Source organism: Melanaphis sacchari, unplaced genomic scaffold (genome assembly GCF_002803265.2).
Source record: "Melanaphis sacchari strain LSU unplaced genomic scaffold, SCAv2.0 Contig111_pilon_pilon, whole genome shotgun sequence".
Classification (NCBI taxonomy): Eukaryota; Metazoa; Arthropoda; class Insecta; order Hemiptera; family Aphididae; genus Melanaphis; species Melanaphis sacchari.
Window position 1 is genome coordinate 885,012 of NW_020270431.1, and position 24,354 is coordinate 909,365.

A 24,354-nucleotide genomic window follows, 5' to 3' on the forward strand; every position below is an offset into this window, starting at 1 on the left:
TATTTATCACAGGTATGTTGCTGTGGATGCTAGTATCAATTTGAATAGGACCATAAACATTAAGCCATGGTTATAAGCAGTTAACCGGGATTATGTTACCATGGTTCAGCTACGCATTGGAATAATTATTATCATCTCCAGTAGATTGTTCTGTGCCGATAGCTCTAGTGGCTGGTATAAGCATAAATAATAGTTAATATTTTGTCCGGTAGTCAGCACCCGTGATCGTATAGGCATTCGACTATAGATAATATTATATTATCTATGCATTCGACTGTATCCGAGTATCCGACCGTTCGTTGTCGGAAACTTGGAACTTCGGGTAATTCAGGCATTCAGATTCAGTGTTCGTTATACACTACTCACTCATCATTATTCACTAATACTGTAATCAGTTATCAATAACGATCCGAACACGGCGGTTTGTTGTTTATATTCCGCTCTATTTCCCTTAAATTAGTGATAGTGTTGGGTGTTAAAACTAATATTGTGCTCGTTTGCCGGGTTTTTGAAGATACATAAGTAAAATACCGGTTCATATGACCTTTTTTGTAAAAATAATTTGCTCGCACACGGTGTGAACATCGAGACTGTTTCCTCACTGTTTTCATTTTTGCTTAATTTTTATTTTCAAAAAAAATTTGTTTCCTTTCGCAATTATGGGTTTATTGACAGAAGGGCAACCGCTCACTTGGGAAGAGACGAAACAGTTAACCGATCACGTCAGACAGCACGGCATTGAACAGTTTTTAAACTTGTATCATCAACTATTGGATCGCAAAGGAGATGTCCTGAAATGGGGTGACGAGGTAATTATTAACAATGCCCCGGTTACTAGTTTAAATTCGTAGTGCACATTCGATTTGTTTTAACATCGTGACACTCGCTTTGGCAACGTATATCGTCGTGTATTTTTTCTAGGTCGAATACATAATCGTCAAATTTGATCATACGAACAAAACTGCAAAAGTTAGTCTATGTGCACAAGAAATTTTAAGTCGACTCAACGAAAAAGAAGCAAACGACCCAGAGTAAGTTAAATTATTATTTGAATTGAAAAATTACTAATTAGAAAATTAGTATAAATAATCGTAGCTATCTAGTATTGTTTTAAATTTTGTTATCAAAATAAACATTTTAATGTTTAAACAAATTATTTATAATTATCTTAAATTCTGGTTTTGCCTTTTAAAATTGCCATCTTCTTTATATTTATTTACCTATAGGTAAAGAATAAGTATTATATTTATTTTAAATAACATAATAATTTAAAGTAATATAAATTTAATTGTAGATTGTATTTATTACACAACATACTTAGATAAAATAAAAATAAATAATGTTGAGACGTATAATAATTATGCTGTAGATAAATTCATAGCCTAAGGGAAATTTATAAGGAAAATCAACTTGTTTAATTAATAATTGTGAAATTCTGAATAAGTAGTTAAAGCATTTTATACTTGTAGTAGTTAAACTTGTTCGGTTTGTTTTGAAAGAAACTGTAAGAACTGCATGTTAATGATTTTTATATTTATTTTTGTAGTGGTTAAAATTATCAAAATCGATAATATTTCAAGTTATCATTGATTTTATGATAAATAAATAGAAGTAGATTATTAAATAAATAGTGTTATATTGTAATTGTGATCTTATTTAAATACCAATAATAATAATAATTTGTTAATCAAATATAATTTTTTCTAGTATGGTATTTACTAAAGATAAAAGATTATTAGTTAAATATATATTTTGAAAACTAGTTTTGTATTTGTTTTTGCAGATATTCTTATGCATAAACTGCTAGGATCTTAATGCAACCTAATCTAACTCTAGGTTTTAATATTGGAAATTTATTAATTGATAAACTAGTTGAAAACCTAGGAATATAATTTAATTTCATTCAGAGAATTATTGAAACATGTATAGACAACATGATATTCAACATACTTTTTCATTACATAAACATATTTTGTAAAAAAAATTTAAAATAATAAAATATATTTATCTATATATTTCAATTTTTAAATAAGTATCTAGAAAGGTTGATTGATTATTTTATAATTTTTTGATTTTTAAATGACTATTGTTTTATTTAAGTAAGTAATTATATATTTTAATATACTTAACCAATAATTACTCATTCCTAAAATTTTATAATTAGAAAAAAATTGTACAGCCTTAATTTATTTATTACCTATTTACAATAAATTGTATTTGTTCTTAAATATTTTATTTAATCTTCTGCGATATATTCTGTTGAAATTTTAGTTAAATATAAACACTAATTACTTTGTTAACGGCCACTATTGTTCTCAGTAGTCAGTGTCAGTATCTACATAGTTTATTTACTCGATTAAAATTATTTTATTAAATATTTGTAAATGTGCATATAAATATGCAATTAAGTATATTCATGTTTGAAAGATTAGGTTAGATATATTTAGATATGACAAGTACCTATTTATGCTATACATTATTATTTATTTTATTTTTTTAAAGTATTTTATCAAACTAAAAGAATCCGTGTTGGATAATTTAAAGTTTTACATGGTAAAGAGGCTAGTCCAAGTTTATCTATTTAAATATTATTAAATTATTTTAGTTCAACGTGTAAAATTATTTGAATTATCTAGGTATTTAAAAATATTAACTTTGTAAAACAAACTTATTAGAATTATTGTACAAGCTTTTTATGAGGGACTAAATTTTTATTTTTTATTCCCTATTTACAATTTGTGGATTCTTCTTAAAGATTGAAGGCTATACTTTTGTTCCTAAGATCTTGTAAGATTCTTACAATTAGTTATCTGACAAAATCCAAGTAGAAATACTGGAATAATATTATTTTCAGAATCCATCACTTGCTATTTTGCTCTCCATTATTAGTTCTTTTGATCAAACAACAATTTATTATAAATCATTGAACATTGATTTTGTAATATTATTGATTTTGATATTATATTTATTTATAGGCTATAATGCATTTATACTTAGTATTTATATTTTATTTTGTGCTATGTTATACTTATAAGTATATTGAGCCTCTTTCTTGTTAAATAAAAAAAAAATTCACTGTACAGAACTTAGTGGCCAATTAAATGTGCAAGCAATGTTATACAATGTACTGCTAGATCATACTCTATTTAATCTAATCTAGATTTATTTAATTAAACAAATTATAAAATACACTTGACTAACCTTATATACACATCTATCAAATAATTTATCTATATTGTAAATTATTACATCTAAATTCAACTTAAAAATTTACTTACACTAATGACTCGCATTTTGTTGTGAATGAAATAAAATATTCTAGGGAAAATGTCACGTTTCGGTACACCTAGTGTAGTCGTTAAACTGTACACTATATCTCTGTGTTAAGTATATTTATAGAATATTAAATTATCATAATATGTCAGATAACTAAAAGTATGTTTACTAATTATAGTAATAATCAGATAATACATTTTAATAATGATTTTTGATTATTACGTAATTTAAATTTCATATAAAATTTTTTTTTCAAATTAATGATATACTATATATTATGTAATAACTTTTTTAACTTGGCATTACAGTTTTGTACTTCACTGTTGTACTTTTTGATTTAAAATGTATGTATACAATAAATAATAATAAAACAATTAAACCACTTGATGATATTATAATTTATTCTTATGACTTACGAGTTACATGAATTATATTTTAAGGTACCTAACTCAAATGTATATATTTAATTTACTATTGACTATATATACCTTTTATATTAAAAAATTCAAGACTTAGTATTAAAAAAAAAAAAAAAAACACAACTAATAAACAAATACCATATTATTATTTATCAAAATTTAAAAGTAATTTCACTTAAATATTTTTTCATAATTTCAACAAAATCATACATTCTTAATTATACAGTGGCTTCTGCAAATTTCAATGCATAAAAAATTCATTATTTTTTTACATAATATTAAATTTAAAAACTCCCTATAAAAAATAATATTAACCCAAATAATATATGTGTGTATTTAGTTAAAAAAATATGATATTGAGTTTAATTTGTTTTATATCATAGTTTTTGATGTAACAAAAGTTTTTAATTTTTATTGTTTTTATGTATGTTTTGTGTGGTAATAAACGACAGATTATATTTTAAATTTTGAGCAGAGCAATAAATGTATTGATATAACAAATATGAGCAGGGACGCATTTACATTTTTAGCGCCCAAAGCACTGTTCCTTAAGCGCCTTCTTTTAAGAATAACTTAAAACTAATACTCATTATTTTTCCTAAATTTCCCACCCCTTAAATATCGCTCTGGGTCCAAGCCCTCTCTGGCTCTCTCCTAAATACGTCTTTGAAAATTTGTTATTATTATGTGTACTCGCCTTTTGAGGCAATAAAATGCTTCAATTTTGAAAATGATTGAAGAAAATTGAATTTAGTTAATGATAAAAAGTTAAAAAATACCAATACTTTAATTCATAATTTAGGAAAATAAAATTTTAAAAAAATGTAGATTTTTATACTAAACTAGTTTTTTACAAAATTGATTTTGTTATAATTCAAAAACAACAATCACAGTAACTTAAAATTTACACTAAATGTTAACATTATTTTTTATTCCTGACTTAATGTTTGAAATATTTTTTTGAACTCATAAACAACTAAATTTTTTGGTTTTTTATTGTAATTTTTTTTTTAACTGAATAAAAAAAATGATCAAAAAACATGAATATTTAACTCAAGATTCATCATAAGTTTTTATTAATAGAAATTTAAAAAAAAAAGTTAAATTTAAAGCCACAAAACAATTTTTATATATATATTTTTATACACGTCAATTTATACATAATAGGTAACTCATCTTCCTCTAATGATAATAATTCATTTTTTTTTTTTTTTGTTTTGTCAGCATAAATAAAATGATAAAACTTAACTATGATAAAATATAATTAATTTAAATTAGTAACGTATGATAAAAATTGAATAATGTAATAAAATATTTAGAAGCTATATATGTATTATGTATTATTATTTATGCCAAACAATAAAAATCATTGATTGCGTAGCAAATAAGTATATCATACCTACTACTTGCAATGAAATTAGAATCACTTAAATTTTTTTAGGTTTAAATAAAAATTATTATCGATACAAACCATCTTTAACAAAATATTTCATATATTATGCAATATTATCAACAATTTTAAAAATGACGTAATCGTGTAAAAATGGTCTAACTCGAGTTCCCACTTGTCGTTGTTCGTTAGTAATTTTAATTATCTCAGTATAAACCGATTTATAACGCCATCTACTCATAAAATTAAGAATATTACCTATGTTATATTAGTAGATAAGTTCAAATTTTTTTACTTGAAACCTGTAGGGTACAATGATAACTAGGATTTAGATGTTTATGATTTTTAAAATTCTAAATATTATGTCCTTTTATAATAATAAAATATAACATAAGAAAATACGTTAAGAAATTAAATTCATTCAAATTATATTATACATTTTAATAGATTATTCATAAAAGACGTTTCATTTTGCGCGAGTTGTGACATAAATAATAATAATATCTATTTAGCAATGGGTTTACCTTCAGTATGTGTAAATCTAATATTATATGTTTTAAATGTTCTTTGAAATTTAAAATTAAAAAAAAAAAAATGTTTATAGTTTAAAATCCCGAAAACATATGTAAAATAAAATTATACATAGGTATTAGTTTTACGTTCTATTAAACGGATTTACAACGTGTTCTGTGCACAATTTGTGTACAACATAATGAAAAAAATATGAAAGTCATAAACATATCTTAACCCTAGTGATAATTCTATTGTGCACTCACATACAACATATATTTCAAAACCTATAATAAATAAGTTACAAAACATAAGTAAATAAAATTAATTTAACCCGTTTATAGGCGATGTATAGAACTATAAAATTATAAGTTTTTTTCAGTTATTTATTAGGACCATATTTGAATTATAGCGTGTTCGTGTATTTACACAATTTCTGAGGTAGATATCTATATACCTATAAAATATACACGTTTAAATCGATATATTTGACCACCTATTGTTTTTATGCCATTGGCACAAGGACATCTAGTTTTTAGTATTATAATTTATGATAACCTAAAGCAAAAAATACAATATACGCAATATACTATATTTATATATACCTAGTATATACTTATTAGGTACTATATTTTCACCATTGTCATCTGCATATATCTGATTTCTATAACTTTTAGTGTTTTACAATGTGATGTGAATTTAATACTTTATAAAATATTGTATATGTACTATTATATGATATATATAGTTGCATTCTTTGTATATTATGAAAACACATAGTATACGCACAATATTATGTATGTTTAGTTATGTATAACTTACTTAAATTTACACATTTATGTCTATTTAATAGCAATGTCAAATCGCTGTGGAGACCTGAATACGGGGCGTACATGATCGAAGGCACTCCTGGAAAACCGTATGGTGGTCTTTTGGCTCATTTTAACATAGTAGAAGCGAATATGCGGTACCGCAGAGAAGAAGCACAACAATTACTCGGGCCGGACGAGGTGCTGATGACTATCACAAACTTCCCCAGGTATGCTAAACTGCAGTATACTGATGACTATTGTTATTTTTATTTGTCCCCCTTCCCCATTTACGCGGTTTAGATTCGAAATAGTCACAGGAACTTAATATGATTGATGATAGATTATCATTGCACAATGTAAACGCATTATGACAACTTCTGTACACTTACATATTTTGCAAGTGTTTATCAATTATTATGTTATATCGTGTGGGATGGTGACATGATGTTGTATTATAGAGCTTCGAATGCCAGCGTGACAATTTATTAATTATTTCATTTTTTTAAATATATACGCGCACATATGCGATGTTACTACTTACTAGCTTTCCTAGATTATATTTATCATATGGCGTAGATCGAGGTAATTGTTACCGCGTCTTACGACTAAGTTGACTAACTCTTAACTTGTATCTTTATTAACGATTGTTAAATAATAACTTATAATATACCTATCACATCGGCAAAAGTTATAGAGTTGGTTTAATTTTCCTATATTTTCGAGCCGGGAGGGATGTGGGTATGAGGATGAGGGACTCATTGAACGTTAGAAAGGCTATGCACTGGATTCGGTGTTTTGGGCTTGTAGTTTCAGATGGCCCAGACACAGATATAACAAAATATGCACGCATATGGGACGCATTTGTGTGCAGGCTTGGATGTCCAGAGTTCACGTGGCCCGTAGATCAGCCTACACCCAAGATCGGCTCTTCGCGTTCACTGTTCATACCGGACTCGGCAATTTTCAAAGGACATCCGAGGTTCTCTACGCTCACCAGGAATATACGGCAACGGAGAGGGGAGCGAGTGGCAATAAACATTCCGAGTAAATACATCTATTATCTATATATTATATATTTAAAAATGTGTGTACGCACACATAGCGACGCCGGAAGGGAGAAGAATAAATTGAAGCATTTGCCCCGGGCCCCACGCTTTAAAATTTTGATTTAAATCCCGCCGGTGGCAGTTTAAAGACTGCAGTATAGGTAGTGATTTATTTTTCTCAAGGCCCCGTAAACTCTAACGCCGTCACTGCGTGTACACACACACAGTCTGTTAGCGGTATAAATAAATATAGTTTTATTTTACGTTCCTATAAACGATTACTATTGTAAAATACGTTGACAATTAAATAGTTGACTAAGTCAACAGTAATAGTGCTGTGGGACCGATGTATATGTTATGTCTTGTAGTATATTATACATTTATATAACTATTACAGTATTGTACTACTATTATATATATTTATATAATAGATACTTGTATTTTGCTACATTACTAATTATTGTTCACCTGTCACTTATCAGATTTGTGTCTTCGTTGTTTGAGTTTTTTTATGTGGTCATGTGTGAATATATTGCTTAAGTAGGTATCTATTGCATTTGAAAAGATACAAGTGTTTGTAAACTTAATAAAGATATTGAAAAATTATGCGTAATTTTAATTTCAAAATGTGATATGATACGGAAATTTATCGTTGGGTTTATTTAATATTTTAATTATCATTGTATTAATGCAACATGTGTTCGATGAATGAAGTATAACTGTACGATAATACGTAAATAAAATTGTTTCCCAAAGTTGTCGCCCAGTGGCTCAGTAATAACTAAATATGTAGTTGTCTTAACCTATCTATTTTCAAGTATTAGTACTTACTATAGTTTCATATAATACTTTTAAATTAAAAAAACATATGTTTTTTTGAATAATTTGTTATATGTCACTAGTCTGATGATAATAATTTCTTGTTCTGCTCTTGTTTAATATATATATATTTATTTAATTTGAAAATTCTATAGCTTAATTATGATAACATATTTGAAAGATAATTTAGACAAAAATGATTGTAAGAAGCTAATATACCTATAAATGTGTAACGTAAACACTTTATAATATACTCGTAGTTTATACAAATTCAATAAATCCATACATGATAAAGGTCACTACTATCATATTATATAGGTACATGCAAATGATTATGATAATTTACAATATAGTATTATATTCGTAAGTTTTTCAATACTTATAAGGTTATAACTTATAACAATCGTTTTCACGACCATGTAGAGGGGGAAAATCAATATCGCATTGTAATATTCTAATGAATTTTTATGTTAAATTAAATTGCTATGCTATATATTATATTTATTAATTTTTTTAGTCTTAGAATTATTAATTTTAATCATGTGATATTATGCTGTAGATATTTTCAAATACATTACAATGTTAAGGTTAATTGTAAGCATAATGTAGTTTACGATTAGTACTTACGTTCTGCTACTTACTGCTTTATATTGTACAACCGTTAGTTAGATTGAATTTTATATCAATGAACTATAGTATTTAAATTTTGTATTAATTAATTTTTATTATTACGTATAAGAGTTATGGTATTTTAATTAAATATTCGTATCTTTTTGTGTATACTATATAGGTATAGTTGGTATACCTATATACACACTAAATATAATATTTAAAAATCTAGGTTTATCTGAATATTAAAATAAATACTATTTTAATGTTATTTTTAAAGAATATAGTTTATGTTAAAAATTATAAATTATACAATATTAATTTGCAGACATGTATAAATAATTATTACAAGCTAAAAGGGATTTTGGCTTATGCCCAATATATTCTACCTTACCGCAAAAAAAATAAATATCATCCTTTTTTATTTATATAAATTGAATGCACTCTTGACGTTTAACAATGTTATGATAATATATAAATATATGTATAATGAAATGCAAATATAATTTAACTTAGACAAAATGTTCCGTTAAAAAAATCATTTACACGATGACAAGTAGTAATTTAATTTTTATTTTTAATTTATAGTATTCAAAGATGAAAATACTCCGAGTCCGTTCAAAGAAGATTTGATTAGCATCGGTGGGGACACGGACAGTTTGAATGCGGCACTACCTGATCACGTATACATGGACGCCATGGCATTCGGCATGGGTTGTTGCTGTTTACAGATGACGTTTCAAGTATATAATAATTTGATAACTTTTGGCTATTTTAATTTTAATAAGGTTAACAAAAATATCTTATTTTTTGATTATTTAAAATTTTATAGGCGTGTTGCATCAAAGAAGCCCGAACTCTTTATGATCAGCTTACTCCGTTATGTCCGATTCTGGTGAGCCAAACATTTACTCTTAAATTCGCAATAACAACTAAATAATAATAATCATATAATTACAATTTGTTATGTTTATAATTTATGTTAAAAACACACATTAAAAAATTCTTGTCCATAACGTAATGCTCTGCAACATTTTGTGTACAATATAAATTTGTTTAAACTCCCGAAAAGAAGTAATAACAGACAACATAGTGAAAGTATAATCATTTACGTAGATACTAGGTATGTTTTAAGCGTCTTGCAAACATTTATATCTAGAAAATATATCTGTGAGTATATCAGTCAGTACTAGTATTTATGTATGTAAAAAGGTTACCTTTATCTATATAATTTTAGTTTTTGAGCGGATAAATGTATTGATTTTATTGATTATTATAATATGTGATTTTTTTTTGCACCTATAGGTTATACACGATAAAAATAATTGAAAAAAAAAATGTTTCGATTTTAAATTTTAATGGTGCGGTTTTTGATAACAAATTAGATCTAATTTGATATTTAGAAAGGTTTAAATTAAAAACTCACATTATATTTTTCAAAATAATCAGGATAACAAACAAAAAAGGCGATCAAGTGGGCACCACCTGCGTCTCTGCTATACAGTAAGGGGTCGGTTGAGTCACTATTATAGATTCATTAAATTAAAATTAAATGATTTATCATTGCATACGAAATACAATAACGAATGGAGAAGGTCTGTCGCCTTTATTATTAAGTACATTTTATGATATTAATATTAAAAGTAATTTATTTTAATATTTATGGTAGGTTAGGTTAGGTTGACTTAATTTTTTGTTAAAAACATTACAGTTATTATATTATTAATATTTAATTATTTTATTATTATACCTAATCTAACCTAGTATTTATTTGTATTAATAGATAATAGGTAGATATATTGTGTAAATAGGTAATAGTTTAAAAAGTAATATACGTAGAAGTTTTAAGTATCTCAATAAACAATATTTTCAAATTATAATAAAATAACGCTTCGTAATTCTTCGTTTAAATATATAATTTTGTTTTAAAAAATTAATGTCACTTTCAGAAGAAATTTTATTTCTGTCATATGTAGACAGAATTAATGTTAAATCTTGTAGTTTATTTTAAGTCTTAGATACAAAAAGAAAAATTTTCATGAATTTTGTCACAGTTGTAATTTAATTGCTTTTACAACAAAGACTGTGACTATACATTTTCAAGCATTTTTACCCATTGATAAACTTTTTATCGTTAGCAATAAAAAATGTCAATAATTGTCTACAACTCAATAAAAGTCACAATATTTTGTAAATTGTACCATATGATAATAATTATAATAACTACGGTTTAATTCGTAATATTGAAAACATATTTTGTAAGCACTTAGTAAAAATTCAAGTTTCTGCGGTTGTTTTTAAATTAATAGAAAATAAAGGAATCAATTTTGTCGAAAGCTGATTAAACGTAAAAATTATCGTTTTTCTTTATTTTGTACTCTTACCCTCCACACACAAATACACGTGCGCGCTCGTAACAACTACTAAGAAACCAGAAAGTTGAAAATCGAAGTTTTTTTTCTAGGTACTCCAAATAACGATGACAGAAAAAAAACACGTATCATTGTTAAATCAATGTATATTCATCACTCCGCTTAGAATTTAAAATACATAAAATATAATTATAGTAATATTGGCTGACAGATCGTTTCTGCTCAGAATTATTTTTTATGAACAATGTCACAGTGATAATAATTAATAATATGATACGTGATTTATTTAAAATTTAACACGCACACACACACACACACACACACACACATATATATATATACGTATATATGTGATGTACATGTATAATTGGTACAACATCTTGTCCAATTTTTTTTTAGTTTACGAATCTGGTTTTACATACATATTCATAATCAATAATTATTATATGCGTATTAATTTTTTTCTACTTTCGTATTTTTTCATATAGTTGGCATTGACAGCGGCATCACCTGTATTTCGAGGATACCTAACAGACGTAGACTGTCGCTGGGATGTAATATCTCGGTCCGTGGACTGCCGCACACGACAAGAAAGGGGATTGGAACCGTTGACCACAGACAAGTTCGTTATACCCAAATCGCGTTATGACTCTACCACGTTGTATCTATCGAGCCAAGGAGAAAAGTGAGAGTTTTTTTTTAAATTTTAAATAATATTTATATTATTATTTTTTACTCGTATACCGCTTTTTTATATACTTATTACAAGTTTTGGTGATATTTTGACTTCCATCAGTTTTAGGAGTGGCAATTTGTTTTACATGAGATTCTTTATTAGATATTTTCTGCAACCTAATCACTTATGTATAATGTGACATTAACAAATTTGTTTTTATTGAGGTTAAATTTCCATATAAATGCTATGAAATATTAATATTTTCTACCGAAAAAATATTCTTGCGTAATCTATTTTTGTATTAATGCTGAAAACAACTGACGCTGTATATATTTATGTACAATCAATCATCTGTCTAACCCAACAGTCACATGTTAACAAACTGATGATCCGCACGTATGTTATGTATGTATTTTAATAACTTAAGAACTGAAAATGAGGTTTCCTCGCAATGTCTGGACACGGTATTTAGCTTCGACTACCGACTCTGTCAAACACCGTGCTGCTTTCCCCCCTCTTTAACGCTGTAGGAAATTCGTACCTTGAGGCCATATGCAGATATTTTATTGAATTTTAGGAGGGGAGGTTTAAATCTTTCTTTGCACTGTTGCAAAATAGGTACTATTTAATACTTTAAAAAATGTTCAATTATATTGAGGGAGCTCTCGATTGTTTTTGGAGAGGCTAAGCACCCATTAATCTCCTCCACCTATGTTTAAGATGGACTATTTTTACAATACAATTTAATAATGAAATTTTATTTTGTATTTTTTTTTAAAACATTTTTACTGGACGAGTCCCTTTGATTTATTGCGATAGGTTTAATGATGTGCCGCTGGTATACGACAAAACGATCTACAACAAACTTAAGAACGCCAAAATCGATCACCAGATGGCTCAGCATGTAGCGCACTTATTCATCCGGGATACTGTATCTCTGTTTAACGAGAAAGTGCATCAAGATGATACTGTCGAAATGGATCACTTTGAAGTAAACTTCACTTAAAGTTATAGTTTTTTTACCGATATATACATGGCAGAGATTCAATAACTCTTTTTTTATATTACTATATTAGATATGTCTCCCAAAATGCTTTAGTAATTCCAAAAATCTTTATTTAAATAAATGCATATTTTAACTTTTAAAGGGTAAAATATTACATTATTAATATAATGGAAAAACATGTTTGTAAATCATTGCTCGTATCTAAAGGTTTACTTTAAAAGGGTGATAAAATGTTAATGTTGTTAGCGTGCCTACTTTTCATCTTTTCAAGTCGTTAATTAGAAATAATTGTTTAAGTCAATTTTAATTTAAAATAGCTTATTTATTTAATTTAACTTGAGTATAATAAGTGTATGTAAAAGTGTAAGACAAAAATGCTATGACTCAATGGACTTGATGACTGATACATCTAAATACGCTGTGCTGGAAGGTTCCTTTACGTATAGTCCCCGTTTTTTTTTTCCTGGATCTGAAATATTTTATTTTACCACGGACTCATAGTTGCATCCTCCGAAAGTTGTTTTTATAAGTACAGTTGCATTGAACAATTTCGATTGTAACGTCTTGTCATTGTATGTTGGTTTGGTCCAACCTGGTTGTTCGTATATTATAGCTTAATACTAATGTTTCCGATTATAAATTTGCATATCATGATTCGAAATGGTGAATTTAAGGATTTGTAGTTATTATGAAACAATATATTTCCTAATAGTTTTTAGAAATTGTAGTAATTTGGAAGTAACCCATTAGGTAAATGCTTTATAATGCATAGTTATCTCTATACATATACTTTCTAATACGATTATAGTTTAAATTTTCAACTCATTACCATTTATACTTTAAACCCTTGTCGATGGTGGAATGTAGTTTGTATTTATCAGATAATAATAATAATAATAATAATAAATAAACATTATTTCGCACCACTCCTCTTAGATACGGCCAATAAGTACATCTTTCGATCGTATACTCATACTTTAATTCAATTAATAATTATAATTTATAATATATATTATTTATATCAATTTTGGCAACAAAGTAGTAATATATGTGTTCATTTTGATGTTATATAATACATAATAGAACATTCAATCGACTAATTGGCAAACCATGCGGTTTAAGCCTCCTCCGCCTAAGTCAACGATCGGTTGGCGCGTGGAATTCAGACCATGTGAAGTGCAACTAACCGATTTTGAAAACGCCGCTATCGTGTGTTTCGTCGTCCTACTCACCAGGGTCATTTTGTCGTATCAATTAAACTTCATCATTCCCATTAGTAAAGTACGTTTTGTTAGTCATTCCGTCGAGGTGAATAACGTTAAATTTTATATGTGTATTATTCGCACCATTTGCAGGTGGACGAGAATATGTCAAAAGCTCAAAAGAGATCTGCTGCCTTAACGGAGAAATTTTGGTTTCGTAAAAACATCGCTGCGTCTACGTCTAAAACCGCGAACGTCGACGTGAATAGTTCCAACGACGATGTCACTTACACGATGATGTCCATAGACGAAATCATCAATGGAAAAGTAAAACGATATTATAGTTTAAAACGTTTAAGTAATAAAGATAGTACAGTTGGGCCAGGGGACAGTCGAAACTTTTGTTTTGCGTATTAGTACAATAATTATAACTGCTCGAAGCAAAACGACGGGTATCACAGAAATTTCTATAAATATAATTAATTTTTTTAATTATTACCTATGATGTATTTTAAACATTTACCTGAAACGGTGTTTGCATTATACTTTAGTTTAAATAAGACGAAGGATTTATATTAACAAATAATTAATTCTCAAACTCACTACCTTCTAACTCATAGGCCACATAGGGATAGAATATTATTATTTTGAAATAAGAATAAAATATGCTTTGATAAATCGAGATATAGTGTTTTTGTGTATTGAACAAGCTAATATATTATTTTGTACAGAATTTCAGCGGTCTCATAGACGCCAACTTCCTAATCCTAAATTAAACAACATAATATAATATTATGTCTAAATTGAAACACTTGTCGCGCCCGTAACCTATAAAACAAACGTGATTTCAGATGGGCGAATTCCCGGGTCTCATCCCGTTGATTCACAGTTATTTGTCTAGCATGGAAGTCGATACGGACACGCATTGTACCATCCAACAGTATCTAAAGCTCATTTCGCGTCGCGCATCCGGCCAGATCGACACGACGGCTAGTTGGATACGTCGGTTTATTCAAGAACATCCGGCGTACAAGTATGAACGATAATATCATCGCGACCTACGACCATTATTTTTTAGTCATTTACATATGAAATGTGTGATTTTTGTTCGGCAGACGAGACTCCGTCGTCAGCGATGAAATCAATTACGACCTATTGATGACGGCCGACGGCATCCAGTCCGGTCGCATATCTTGTCCTCAGCTTTTGGGAGACTGTCTGCTGGCCAACTCTAAAACAAAGGAAACAATACCGCCGGCCGTACAAAAGGTATATTCTTGTACTCCATAGTTGTGCATACTATATTGCTGTTATCCCGTCTGTTAAAATATGTTTAATGCACACTATAATTATTCAATAATTGTTGTGCTTTGTTCAAGTACCACTAGTAACAATGAATAACACTATATATTTTATTAAAATAAGAATCTATTTAATATTATACATTTTTATACTTTATATATATATATAGTATGTATAATTGAGTGATAAAAGTTACACAATATACGTGAAATGAAATAGGGCATATTGGGAATTATTAGGAAAATATTATATTATTAGGACCAATATTGTATAAGGTACACACGCATAAATAAATTACTTTTTTTAAAACTGTTTATTATTTTAATATATTATTGTATACTTTTAAAATAAAAGTTAATTGACATGCTTAGTCGCTGTCATCATCTATGAAATATTTGGTCTTTTTTGTGAACCCTCCAATACTTTCCTTTTCAGAGTCACTGTTTGTTAGCGGTGACTTTCTTTTATTATTCTTATCAAAATCTTCTTCATCACTTCCATCTAATTGAGATCTCATAGTAACATCTGTGACATCTAATAAGTTATCCGCTTCCTCTGCTTTGTTTTTTGTTGAAACGACATTTTTTTCTGTGTCACTATTATCTACATCAATATCTTCAACTATTGTTTTTATAGAAACAGTATTTTGTTCACCATCAACTTGTTCTGAAATAATATGATTTGACACTTTTTTTTGGTTAAGAATAACTTCTTCGTCTTCTTCATCACTGTCTTCAAACACAGCCTTCCTTTTTTTCATTGTAACACTACTTTTTCCCAAATCATCTTCATCACTGTCTTCTAATAATTTTTTTGTTGAAAAATTATTACTACTAATTTCATTGTCACTATTGTCTGAAAGTACTTTAGTAGGAGTTACATCATCTTCAACATCACTATCCTCTAATAAAAATTTATTTCTATTATGACTGACATTTTTGTTAAATCCAATCTTTTCTTTACTATGATGAGGATTATTCAATTTTGTATTTATTTTTTCCCGATCATCATTTGCAGTATTTTCAGCCAGAGATTTCCTTATCCTGTCAAATGTTGCTCCGACATCCTCATCATCACTACTGTCATCAACTTTACCAGTTGTATTTGTTTCATCAGCCACAAAATTTCCTTCTATTACATTCTTGATAGCTGTGGATCGCTGGCGGATATCATTTGCTTGCCATTTACCAGGTATACGCCAATAGGTTTCCTTTTAAATATAAGTTTTTGTTAGTTTTTGACCATTCATATATAATTGGATTTTTTTGTGTTACCTGAATACTTGAAGGTCTGTGCAAGCCTAATATTTGCATCATTTCTTGAAAATCAATATCATTAACAGCTGTCATACATTCATCAGACAATGGCAACAAGGGAATATCAGATTCGTCAACATCCAAATCATCTGCTGCCTCGTCCAAGCTCTCAACCAACCAATGTAAAGCTGTTTTCATATCTTTATTGATTATTTTTTTAATAGCATTTAATACATAAATAGAAGTTAAACTATGGTAAGTAGGTTCTGTGTCATCGTCATTTGAATCATAATCATCATGGCTTTCATCACTTGACTCATATTGATTTTTGATAGCTAAAAAAAAAATAAAAATAAAAGATTATTTATTATTTTAAGTAATGATAATCTTCTTAAGTACATTTGTTAGAATTCTTAGGTTTTCTTTTTATTAGTTCTTGTCGATCTGTAATCAACCCCAATTCTAGTATCTTATCAATTATGTGATTTCTTGGATGTTTTACATCTAATTTATTCATAATTGAATGCATTGGATAAGTTGCATCTTTAAATTCGTGAAATAATTGAGTAATTTGAACAATTTCAGCTTCAGAAAATTCTCGGATTTTTTTTTTGGCTTTCTGAAAAATAAAATAATAACAAAAATATTAAAAGCACTTAAAGAATTATGTACCTTAAACACTCACTTTTATTGGTATAATTTCAAGTTGTTTGAGTTTTTTAATAATACTTATTTTAGAACGATCCTGTCTAATAATATTTTTACATATCCAAGCTACTTCATCTAAAAAAACATTACAATTAATTACATTGACTGTAAGGATATGCTGTACTTAATATTATTTACCTTCATTAGGCATATCTCGTAAATATTCTTGATGAAGTCTATGTAACTCATCTTCTTGCTCCTCATTCCAATTTGTTGTTTTATTTTTTTGATCAGCATCATACCCTTCTTCAATTTCATATGCCACTTTTAAATCTTTCCAAAACAATATTTCTATAAAGACTTTTTTATTTTTTTTGGCTACTTCTGTGAATTTTCTCATAATAAATATAGCAAAATGTTTTAATTCCTAAAAATGATTGTTAAATACAGTTGAATTTCAAATTAAAATATTTAATAATTACAATAATTACTTTATGACTAGGATTTTTGGATGAAAATATTTTTTGAAAAACTCGAAAAACAGAAGCTTGAAACATCAAAGCACTGTACTTGCAATCATACGTAATACGATGAAGAAGTTTCACTATTGCATGATTGGTATATGTAGAATTACTTTCAAACTCTTTCAAGAGTTGACAGCAGCTTTGTAAAACTTTTGGTTTTGCAAATCTTAAAAGTAACAGTAATAATTTATAAATGAAAATTTACTATTTAAAAATTTAAAAAGCATTAATTTAAAATAAAATAAAAAATATCTAACTTTTTTACAAAATCTAAGAATTCAAAATTAGTTTCTTCTGTATTAATTTGACTAGATTCTTCTTCATAGTCTTCTTCTTCATCTAAAAAATAACTTGATTTGTATATTTATCATCTTTTTACAAATTTAAAAATGTAGGTTCAATTTCAATTGTGTAAATATAATTTAATATTATCGTAATAATACTTTATAATAGTACACTTATTATTTATTGTTATTCATTTAAATTTTACTAATTTAAAAATATAAAAATGAATACTTTAAACTATACAAGATAATTTTAAACCTAAAACCCTGATTTTTTTATAAATTTGTTTTAATTTCTTCTTAAATTTATGTTATTTGAAGTATTCATAACTCTTAAATTTATTTTTTAAATAACGTATCTACAATAAAAATAATAATAATTCATCAAAAATTGGGAACAGTATATCAAATGGTTCACTCATACAATCATACCTAGTATAAATAATTTAATATTTATAAAAAATATTAGTCATAATTCATAAATATACTACATACCACCAATATTGATATTTTCGGTATCATTCAAATCATTTGATTCTGTAATTTTTTCATCATATCCTGAAATTAAATACAAAGTAATGTTTAAGATAAAATAGATAATTAAATATAGCTTTAAAAAATAGAAATGTCAGTTATACCTGTGGGCGTTCCAAGATCAGCAAAGAATATTTGTTTTAAAATGTCTATTTCTTCATCACTATTTAACCCTGGTTTTCCAAAATAACCGTCTTCAGGCCAAACTTCCCTGAACATACAAAATCATGCAATACATAATAAATATTTGAACTTGCAAGATGGATTTTAAATTTGATCAATAATAATTAAAGATTATTCCTTTCTCTTACTCAACCAGACGCGTAGCCAGGGGGGGTGTTACTGGTGTAGTAACACCCCCCCCCCCTCAGCCGTGGTATACTTGACATTTTTTTATCAAGATAAAGATGCATCATAAGTACGATTTATCTTAAATATGTTCGGTGCGTACTAATGCTGCAGAAGAATTTAAAATAATATACAGTGATGTTGAAAATAAATGTGAGCTATGGGGATTATAATTTCAATATCTCGACTAGCTATAAACCGGACAAATCGTTTAAATATTTCAACAGAATCACTTGAAGACTATTTTAGGATTTTGATTTTCATACCTTTTTTAGATAATTTTTGTGAAAAATTAAATGACAGATTTTTGAACCATAAGTTATTATTAAAACAATTTACTTGTTTAATAAATGCAAACGAGAAAAATGAGACCGAATTTAAAGAGCTTTTAAAGACTTATTCTGCAGATATCGAAGCTGATGAAGTATCTGCAATTGTCGAGTTTATAATATGGCATCAATAGGTAAAATACAAAATCCCTAAAAATGCTACGACAGCATTCATTAATTGCAATGAAGAAATATTTCCTACTGTTCATCGACTTTTAAAAATATTGATTACTTTACCAGTAACCACTGCAAGCAGTGAAAGATCTTTTTCCTCATTACGACGCTTAAAAACATATTTGAGAAACACAACTAGTGAAAATCAGTTGAACGGCTTAGCAGTTATGAATATTCATCAGGATTTAGTCGTAACCACTGATGAAATAATTGATACTTTAACTTTAAAAAGTAGACGCATTAGATTAATTTAATTAAAAATAATTTTTTTTTTTTTTGTATCAATTATAATAATATATATGTGAACAATTTAAATATACCTACGTAAAGTTATCAATTTTGTGATACTCTCACTGGAATAATATACCTGCACACTTCACCTCAAGATAAAGATATATTACACCCAATATCCTCAAAAAACTTGCATAGAACATATTATTATATAGTTCAGTTTGATTGTTTATTAATGGGACAAAATTAATTACCTAGCCACTCATTTAAATTTAGCTTAAATTATTCCTCATTATGTACAACTTATAAAAATGAATGTAAGTGTGACTTATCCCATATTCTATTTAATTGCTCTGCTTTCAGACTTAACGCCTAAATTTAATTAATTTTCTCAAAATGTTTAACATTTCTTTTTATCTCCCCTAAATTATCAGAGCAAAAAAAAATAAAAATGAAAGCAATTCATCTTAAACATAAAGTATATTATACTAAATTTAATAAAATTGTTGTTTAATAATTGGATAATTAAAAATATTGATAAAAAAAATAAATAAATATAAATATACTCTATTTCAAAAAAGAAAAACTTGTGGTGAACGGACTTTTAAGTATGCTTCACTACGAGCATGAATCAAGAACACTGCCACCGCAGAATGATGTAATTAGTCGATCGTAGATAATTGACTTGCATAAATAACTTAAAATGCATTTAACAGATATGCACATCAGTACATGCCACATGCCATACATACTCATACCGTTGGGTATCAATGTCAGCATCAAAAATTAGATGCCGCAGCCAACAGAGCTGCAGACGGACTGGAGGTTAATTGTAAGAGCAATGGGTGGTGCCTGATCACCACCTGATGAAAATTAGTCGTCACTGTGTGGGTGTTTTTTATTTGGAATAGAGTATACTTATATGTATATATATGTATATAAATTTTTATTTACCTAGAAGCTCTTAATAGTTGAACAGATTCTTCTAAACGTTTATTTCTTATATGCATTTGTATACGTTGCATTGCTTCAACTCTTAAAAAAAACAATCATAAAATAACAATAAAATACAAAAATAAAATACAATTTTAAACTACTTTTGATCTTCCATTGACACTTCAGAAATAGGATCATAAGGTCTTGCTTCAACAACATTAACAACTAATTCACGTATCTGAATAATTTCTTTAAGGTCTGGACTGAAATTATCCCACATACTATTATTATTTTCTGGAATAATTTTAGTAGCAGTTTTGGATTCTAAAAACATACATTAATAATATAAAACTGAGAGAAAAAAAATGTATTATGTATAAAGAATACTTTTTGAAGGTTTCTTTCTTGATTTGCACTGCACAATCAAATTACGCTGTTTTTTTCCTAGGTGCTCCAATAGTTTCATAAAAACATGATTTGTTTCAATAACATCTTTGAGATACATCCTAAAAAAAATAATGGGTATGAAATTTGAAGAATATAATGTATTATATTATTTATTTACCGTGAGAATTTCACTTCATCATATAAATTTAGCAAACCCAAAAGCAAATCTCTATATTCAACCATGTAAAATAAATTAGTTAAAATGGTTCGAGCACTAGATTCTAATGTTGGATTTTTACTTTGATACATCACTAGGAGTGTTTCCATTAGTTCCTAAAGTATACATCAATATTAACTCAAATCAATAATATATCATAAAAAACTGAATATATGTACCTACTTTATAGGCTTTAAGTCCCAAATGCATGCGTTTAGACCAAATAGGAATTTTTTTCTTATCGGTTATCAATTTTTCACGGCTTTCTTCAATACGTTCTTGCACAAAATGAAATATGCTTAAATCCATAGTTTCACTGGGGAAAAATTAAATAATTTATAATAAAACATCTAAAAAAAAAAAAAATAGTAAAGAGAAATAATACCTAACTAATTTAATTTCAAATCTATAAGTGCGATTAAATTCCATAAAAAATTGCATTGCCCAAAAATAGTAGGACTCATCATTAGGCTGGCCTTTGGAACGCACTAATATTTCCTTAAAAATGTAGTACATAATAAATTTAAAATTTATACTAATAGTTAAAAATAAAAAAAAAAAATGCTTACTCTGACATGTTTCATTAACATATTATATGCCCCATGTAAAAATTCAACACAAAACTCTTTTAAGAAGAGTCTAACACTAAACGCAGATTTCCGTTCAATACCAGCATCCCTCAAAGGTAATCTATTACGGGGAGTCTTAAGAGGTTTCTAAAAAAAATTAGTAAAAATATATTAATAAGCAAGTATGCAACTCATACACAATTGACATAAAGATACATCTTAGTTATAAGTTATAACAAACCTTGTAACGGTCAAAAGCTTTATTTATGTTAGATGTCATTGATGAAACAACCATTTCGTTTTCACCAATTGATTTCATACCAGAAACAATAAATCGGCCACCAAATTTTGAGTGGCGTGATCCACTATACTTTTTAAGCTTATCCATCTTTTCTTTTCGTTCTTTATCCAATACTATTTTGAGTTCATGTTCATCCCTCTGTTTTTCAGTCTCAGAACGATTGACTGATGCATTAGCAAGTTCTGCAGCTTTTTGATCTCGAAGCATAAGTGATATAATCTGACATTTAAAAAAATAATATAAGTAGAGAAAACATACCATTAAATAATACATTTTCTTAAAGTTTATTTAATAAAATACATTTATACTGGCTTAAATGCTCACTTCTAATGCATGTAAATAATACCGTTCTTCATTAACAGAACATGCTATGTACATTATGATATCAATGAGTTGACTCTGATGCATTGCCCACAGGACCTAAATAATTTCGGTTATTAAGTATTAAAGATTATAAAATTTTAAAAAGGTTAGGATTAATTTACTTGATCATGTAAATTTGCATCATTGTCGGGTCTACATTCAGCATCATTGTCCGCAGGCACATGCAGTATGTTGCGGACTAAAATGAGAAGTCTCACTGTAGACAATACTTTTTCTTCTCCTTTCTCATGGTACTCCTAAAATAAAAGTAATAAATGCATTATTTAATAATATTAAATGTGATTAGTATTCATGAGAGTTATACATACTGCTTGTATGACTTCTGCTAATTTATTCACTATCACATTCCAGACATTGATGTCTGTAAATGCTCGTTTGTATTTTTGTAAATGCAATATAATTTGCAAGTAATATTGGCTCTGCGTTTTATCAGTGGGTGGCTGTTCATTATATATCAACAATGCGGGTGTTGTAAGGTTAACTAGCAGCCGTATGATCAAATCAAATAAATCTAAATTGTTTGAGTATTCAACAAGTATTGGCAACAAATCGGTCTCCACAATATTTGCTGCTCCAAGATGGCGACGGATTTCATGATCATCACCATCACGTCTCAAAAACTTGATCAGATCACGAACAGCCTCTGCAATAAATGAAAACAGTACAAATTGAAAGTTTATTTTATACATTTATTTATAAGTTATAATCAAGTAAATACCTGAACATTGTGGATCAATGCAATACTTGTCAGGTCCTGCATATCCTAATGAATTGCAAGTAGCGGTCAGTTCAGCATGAACTAATGCCATTACTTTTGTTTAACTAGAAAAAAAAATAACTAATAGTTGATCAAATTAAGAGTAATTACAAAAGGAATAAAAATAATATGAGTAGCTTTTAAATATAATAAGTATAAGTGAAAACTAAATGTATAGCCAGGATTTTTAAACCGAAGTGTTTTAATTTATTTTAAAATACCACATGGAAAAAGAAAATATTATTATAAAGAAATATTATTCATGCATCCATCATAGACTATGGAGTAATACATATTTTAACATGAAATATATTTTTGGATTAAATGGTAGAGGTGTTTAAACACCCACAGCCCTACCATCCCCCCCTCCACGCTACACGTCTAGTAAGAAAAAAGTTAGAATACGACTATACTTTTGTATTTTTTTTTTTTTTTTATATTAATTGTATGACTATAATATATAATATAAATACTTACGTTGCAAACATTAAAACATAACTAGAGTACTATTGGAATCATAGACAAATATGAATATATAATAGTATTGAAGCACAATTTATGAGAGTAAACTTTAAATTAAATTATTAAAATAATAAATAACAATAGCGAAGAACGAAGAAAGAAAATTATTTTCAAAATGTATTTACTATTTACTATTTAAAATAATTGTCAATTTCATAATCATCATTTATTGTAGATAATAATAAATAAATAATGAAAACCGCGCCAAAATATGACTAGCGTGACCAACGTAACGACGATAATAATAGAATAAAGTATAAGCCGACGCGTTATCGTGGGAGAAAAGTTGGAAAAATTTTTCCAATCTTAATACAGCGAAATATCACCAAAATCAAATTTCAAGAAATCGGTTTTACAGAATGCCGGATTGTCGACCTTAGAATGATCAATTTTCCATTTTAATATTAATTAAAAAAAGATTTTTTACGTAACCGTCGTTGCCATTTTGCCATCATAAAATTATCAAAATCCTCAATTAAAATAGCTAAAAACCTAACTACCGTTCATCAAAATG

At 27.5% G+C, this 24,354-nt stretch overlaps 2 protein-coding genes across 3 annotated transcripts; one reads left to right on the top strand and one right to left on the bottom strand.

Moving 5' to 3' along the window:
* The first annotated feature begins 659 nt into the window (after positions 1 to 659).
* LOC112603795 (glutamate--cysteine ligase catalytic subunit) lies at positions 660 to 15,753 on the top strand. Its single transcript, XM_025352544.1, has 12 exons — positions 660 to 809; positions 922 to 1,031; positions 6,449 to 6,634; positions 7,279 to 7,451; positions 9,470 to 9,624; positions 9,714 to 9,776; positions 11,742 to 11,938; positions 12,749 to 12,920; positions 14,019 to 14,216; positions 14,291 to 14,464; positions 14,989 to 15,170; positions 15,253 to 15,753. Exons 1-12 carry the CDS (start codon positions 660 to 662, stop codon positions 15,425 to 15,427), a joined length of 1,935 nt encoding a protein of 644 aa, XP_025208329.1. The 3' UTR covers positions 15,428 to 15,753.
* On the bottom strand, positions 15,734 to 23,910 carry LOC112603794 (protein timeless homolog). 2 transcript variants are annotated; one of them, XM_025352542.1, is made up of 22 exons: positions 23,796 to 23,910; positions 23,280 to 23,383; positions 22,870 to 23,204; positions 22,663 to 22,797; positions 22,502 to 22,597; positions 22,118 to 22,396; positions 21,877 to 22,023; positions 21,693 to 21,805; positions 21,491 to 21,623; positions 21,269 to 21,423; positions 21,091 to 21,209; positions 20,865 to 21,027; positions 20,722 to 20,802; positions 18,790 to 18,896; positions 18,647 to 18,709; positions 18,125 to 18,206; positions 17,835 to 18,033; positions 17,542 to 17,770; positions 17,381 to 17,478; positions 17,095 to 17,314; positions 16,714 to 17,030; positions 15,734 to 16,649 (listed from the first exon to the last, which is right to left on the bottom strand). In XM_025352542.1, exons 2-22 carry the CDS (start codon positions 23,368 to 23,370, stop codon positions 15,807 to 15,809), a joined length of 4,005 nt encoding a protein of 1,334 aa, XP_025208327.1. In that variant the 5' UTR covers positions 23,371 to 23,383; positions 23,796 to 23,910; the 3' UTR covers positions 15,734 to 15,806. The 2 variants fall into 2 exon arrangements, with proteins under 2 accessions (XP_025208327.1, XP_025208328.1); XM_025352543.1 differs by having other exon boundaries at positions 23,280 to 23,399.
* Positions 23,911 to 24,354: the final 444 nt, after the last annotated feature.

What these genes read in the sequence shown, in the direction of transcription:
- LOC112603795 (XM_025352544.1), top strand. Translation starts at nt 660, where the DNA reads ATGGGTTTATTGACAGAAGGGCAACCGCTCACTTGGGAAGAGACGAAA. An exon ending in AAAGAAGCAAACGACCCAGA is followed by an intron (nt 1,032 to 6,448) that starts GTAAGTTAAATT and finishes TCTATTTAATAG; the next exon opens with CAATGTCAAATCGCTGTGGA. An exon ending in ACTATCACAAACTTCCCCAG is followed by an intron (nt 6,635 to 7,278) that starts GTATGCTAAACT and finishes ATTTGTGTGCAG; the next exon opens with GCTTGGATGTCCAGAGTTCA.
- LOC112603794 (XM_025352542.1), bottom strand. Translation starts at nt 23,370, where the DNA reads ATGGCATTAGTTCATGCTGAACTGACCGCTACTTGCAATTCATTAGGA. An exon ending in TGGGACTTAAAGCCTATAAA is followed by an intron (nt 21,424 to 21,490) that starts GTAGGTACATAT and finishes TGTATACTTTAG; the next exon opens with GAACTAATGGAAACACTCCT. An exon ending in ACCTAAGAATTCTAACAAAT is followed by an intron (nt 17,031 to 17,094) that starts GTACTTAAGAAG and finishes TTTTTTTTTTAG; the next exon opens with CTATCAAAAATCAATATGAG.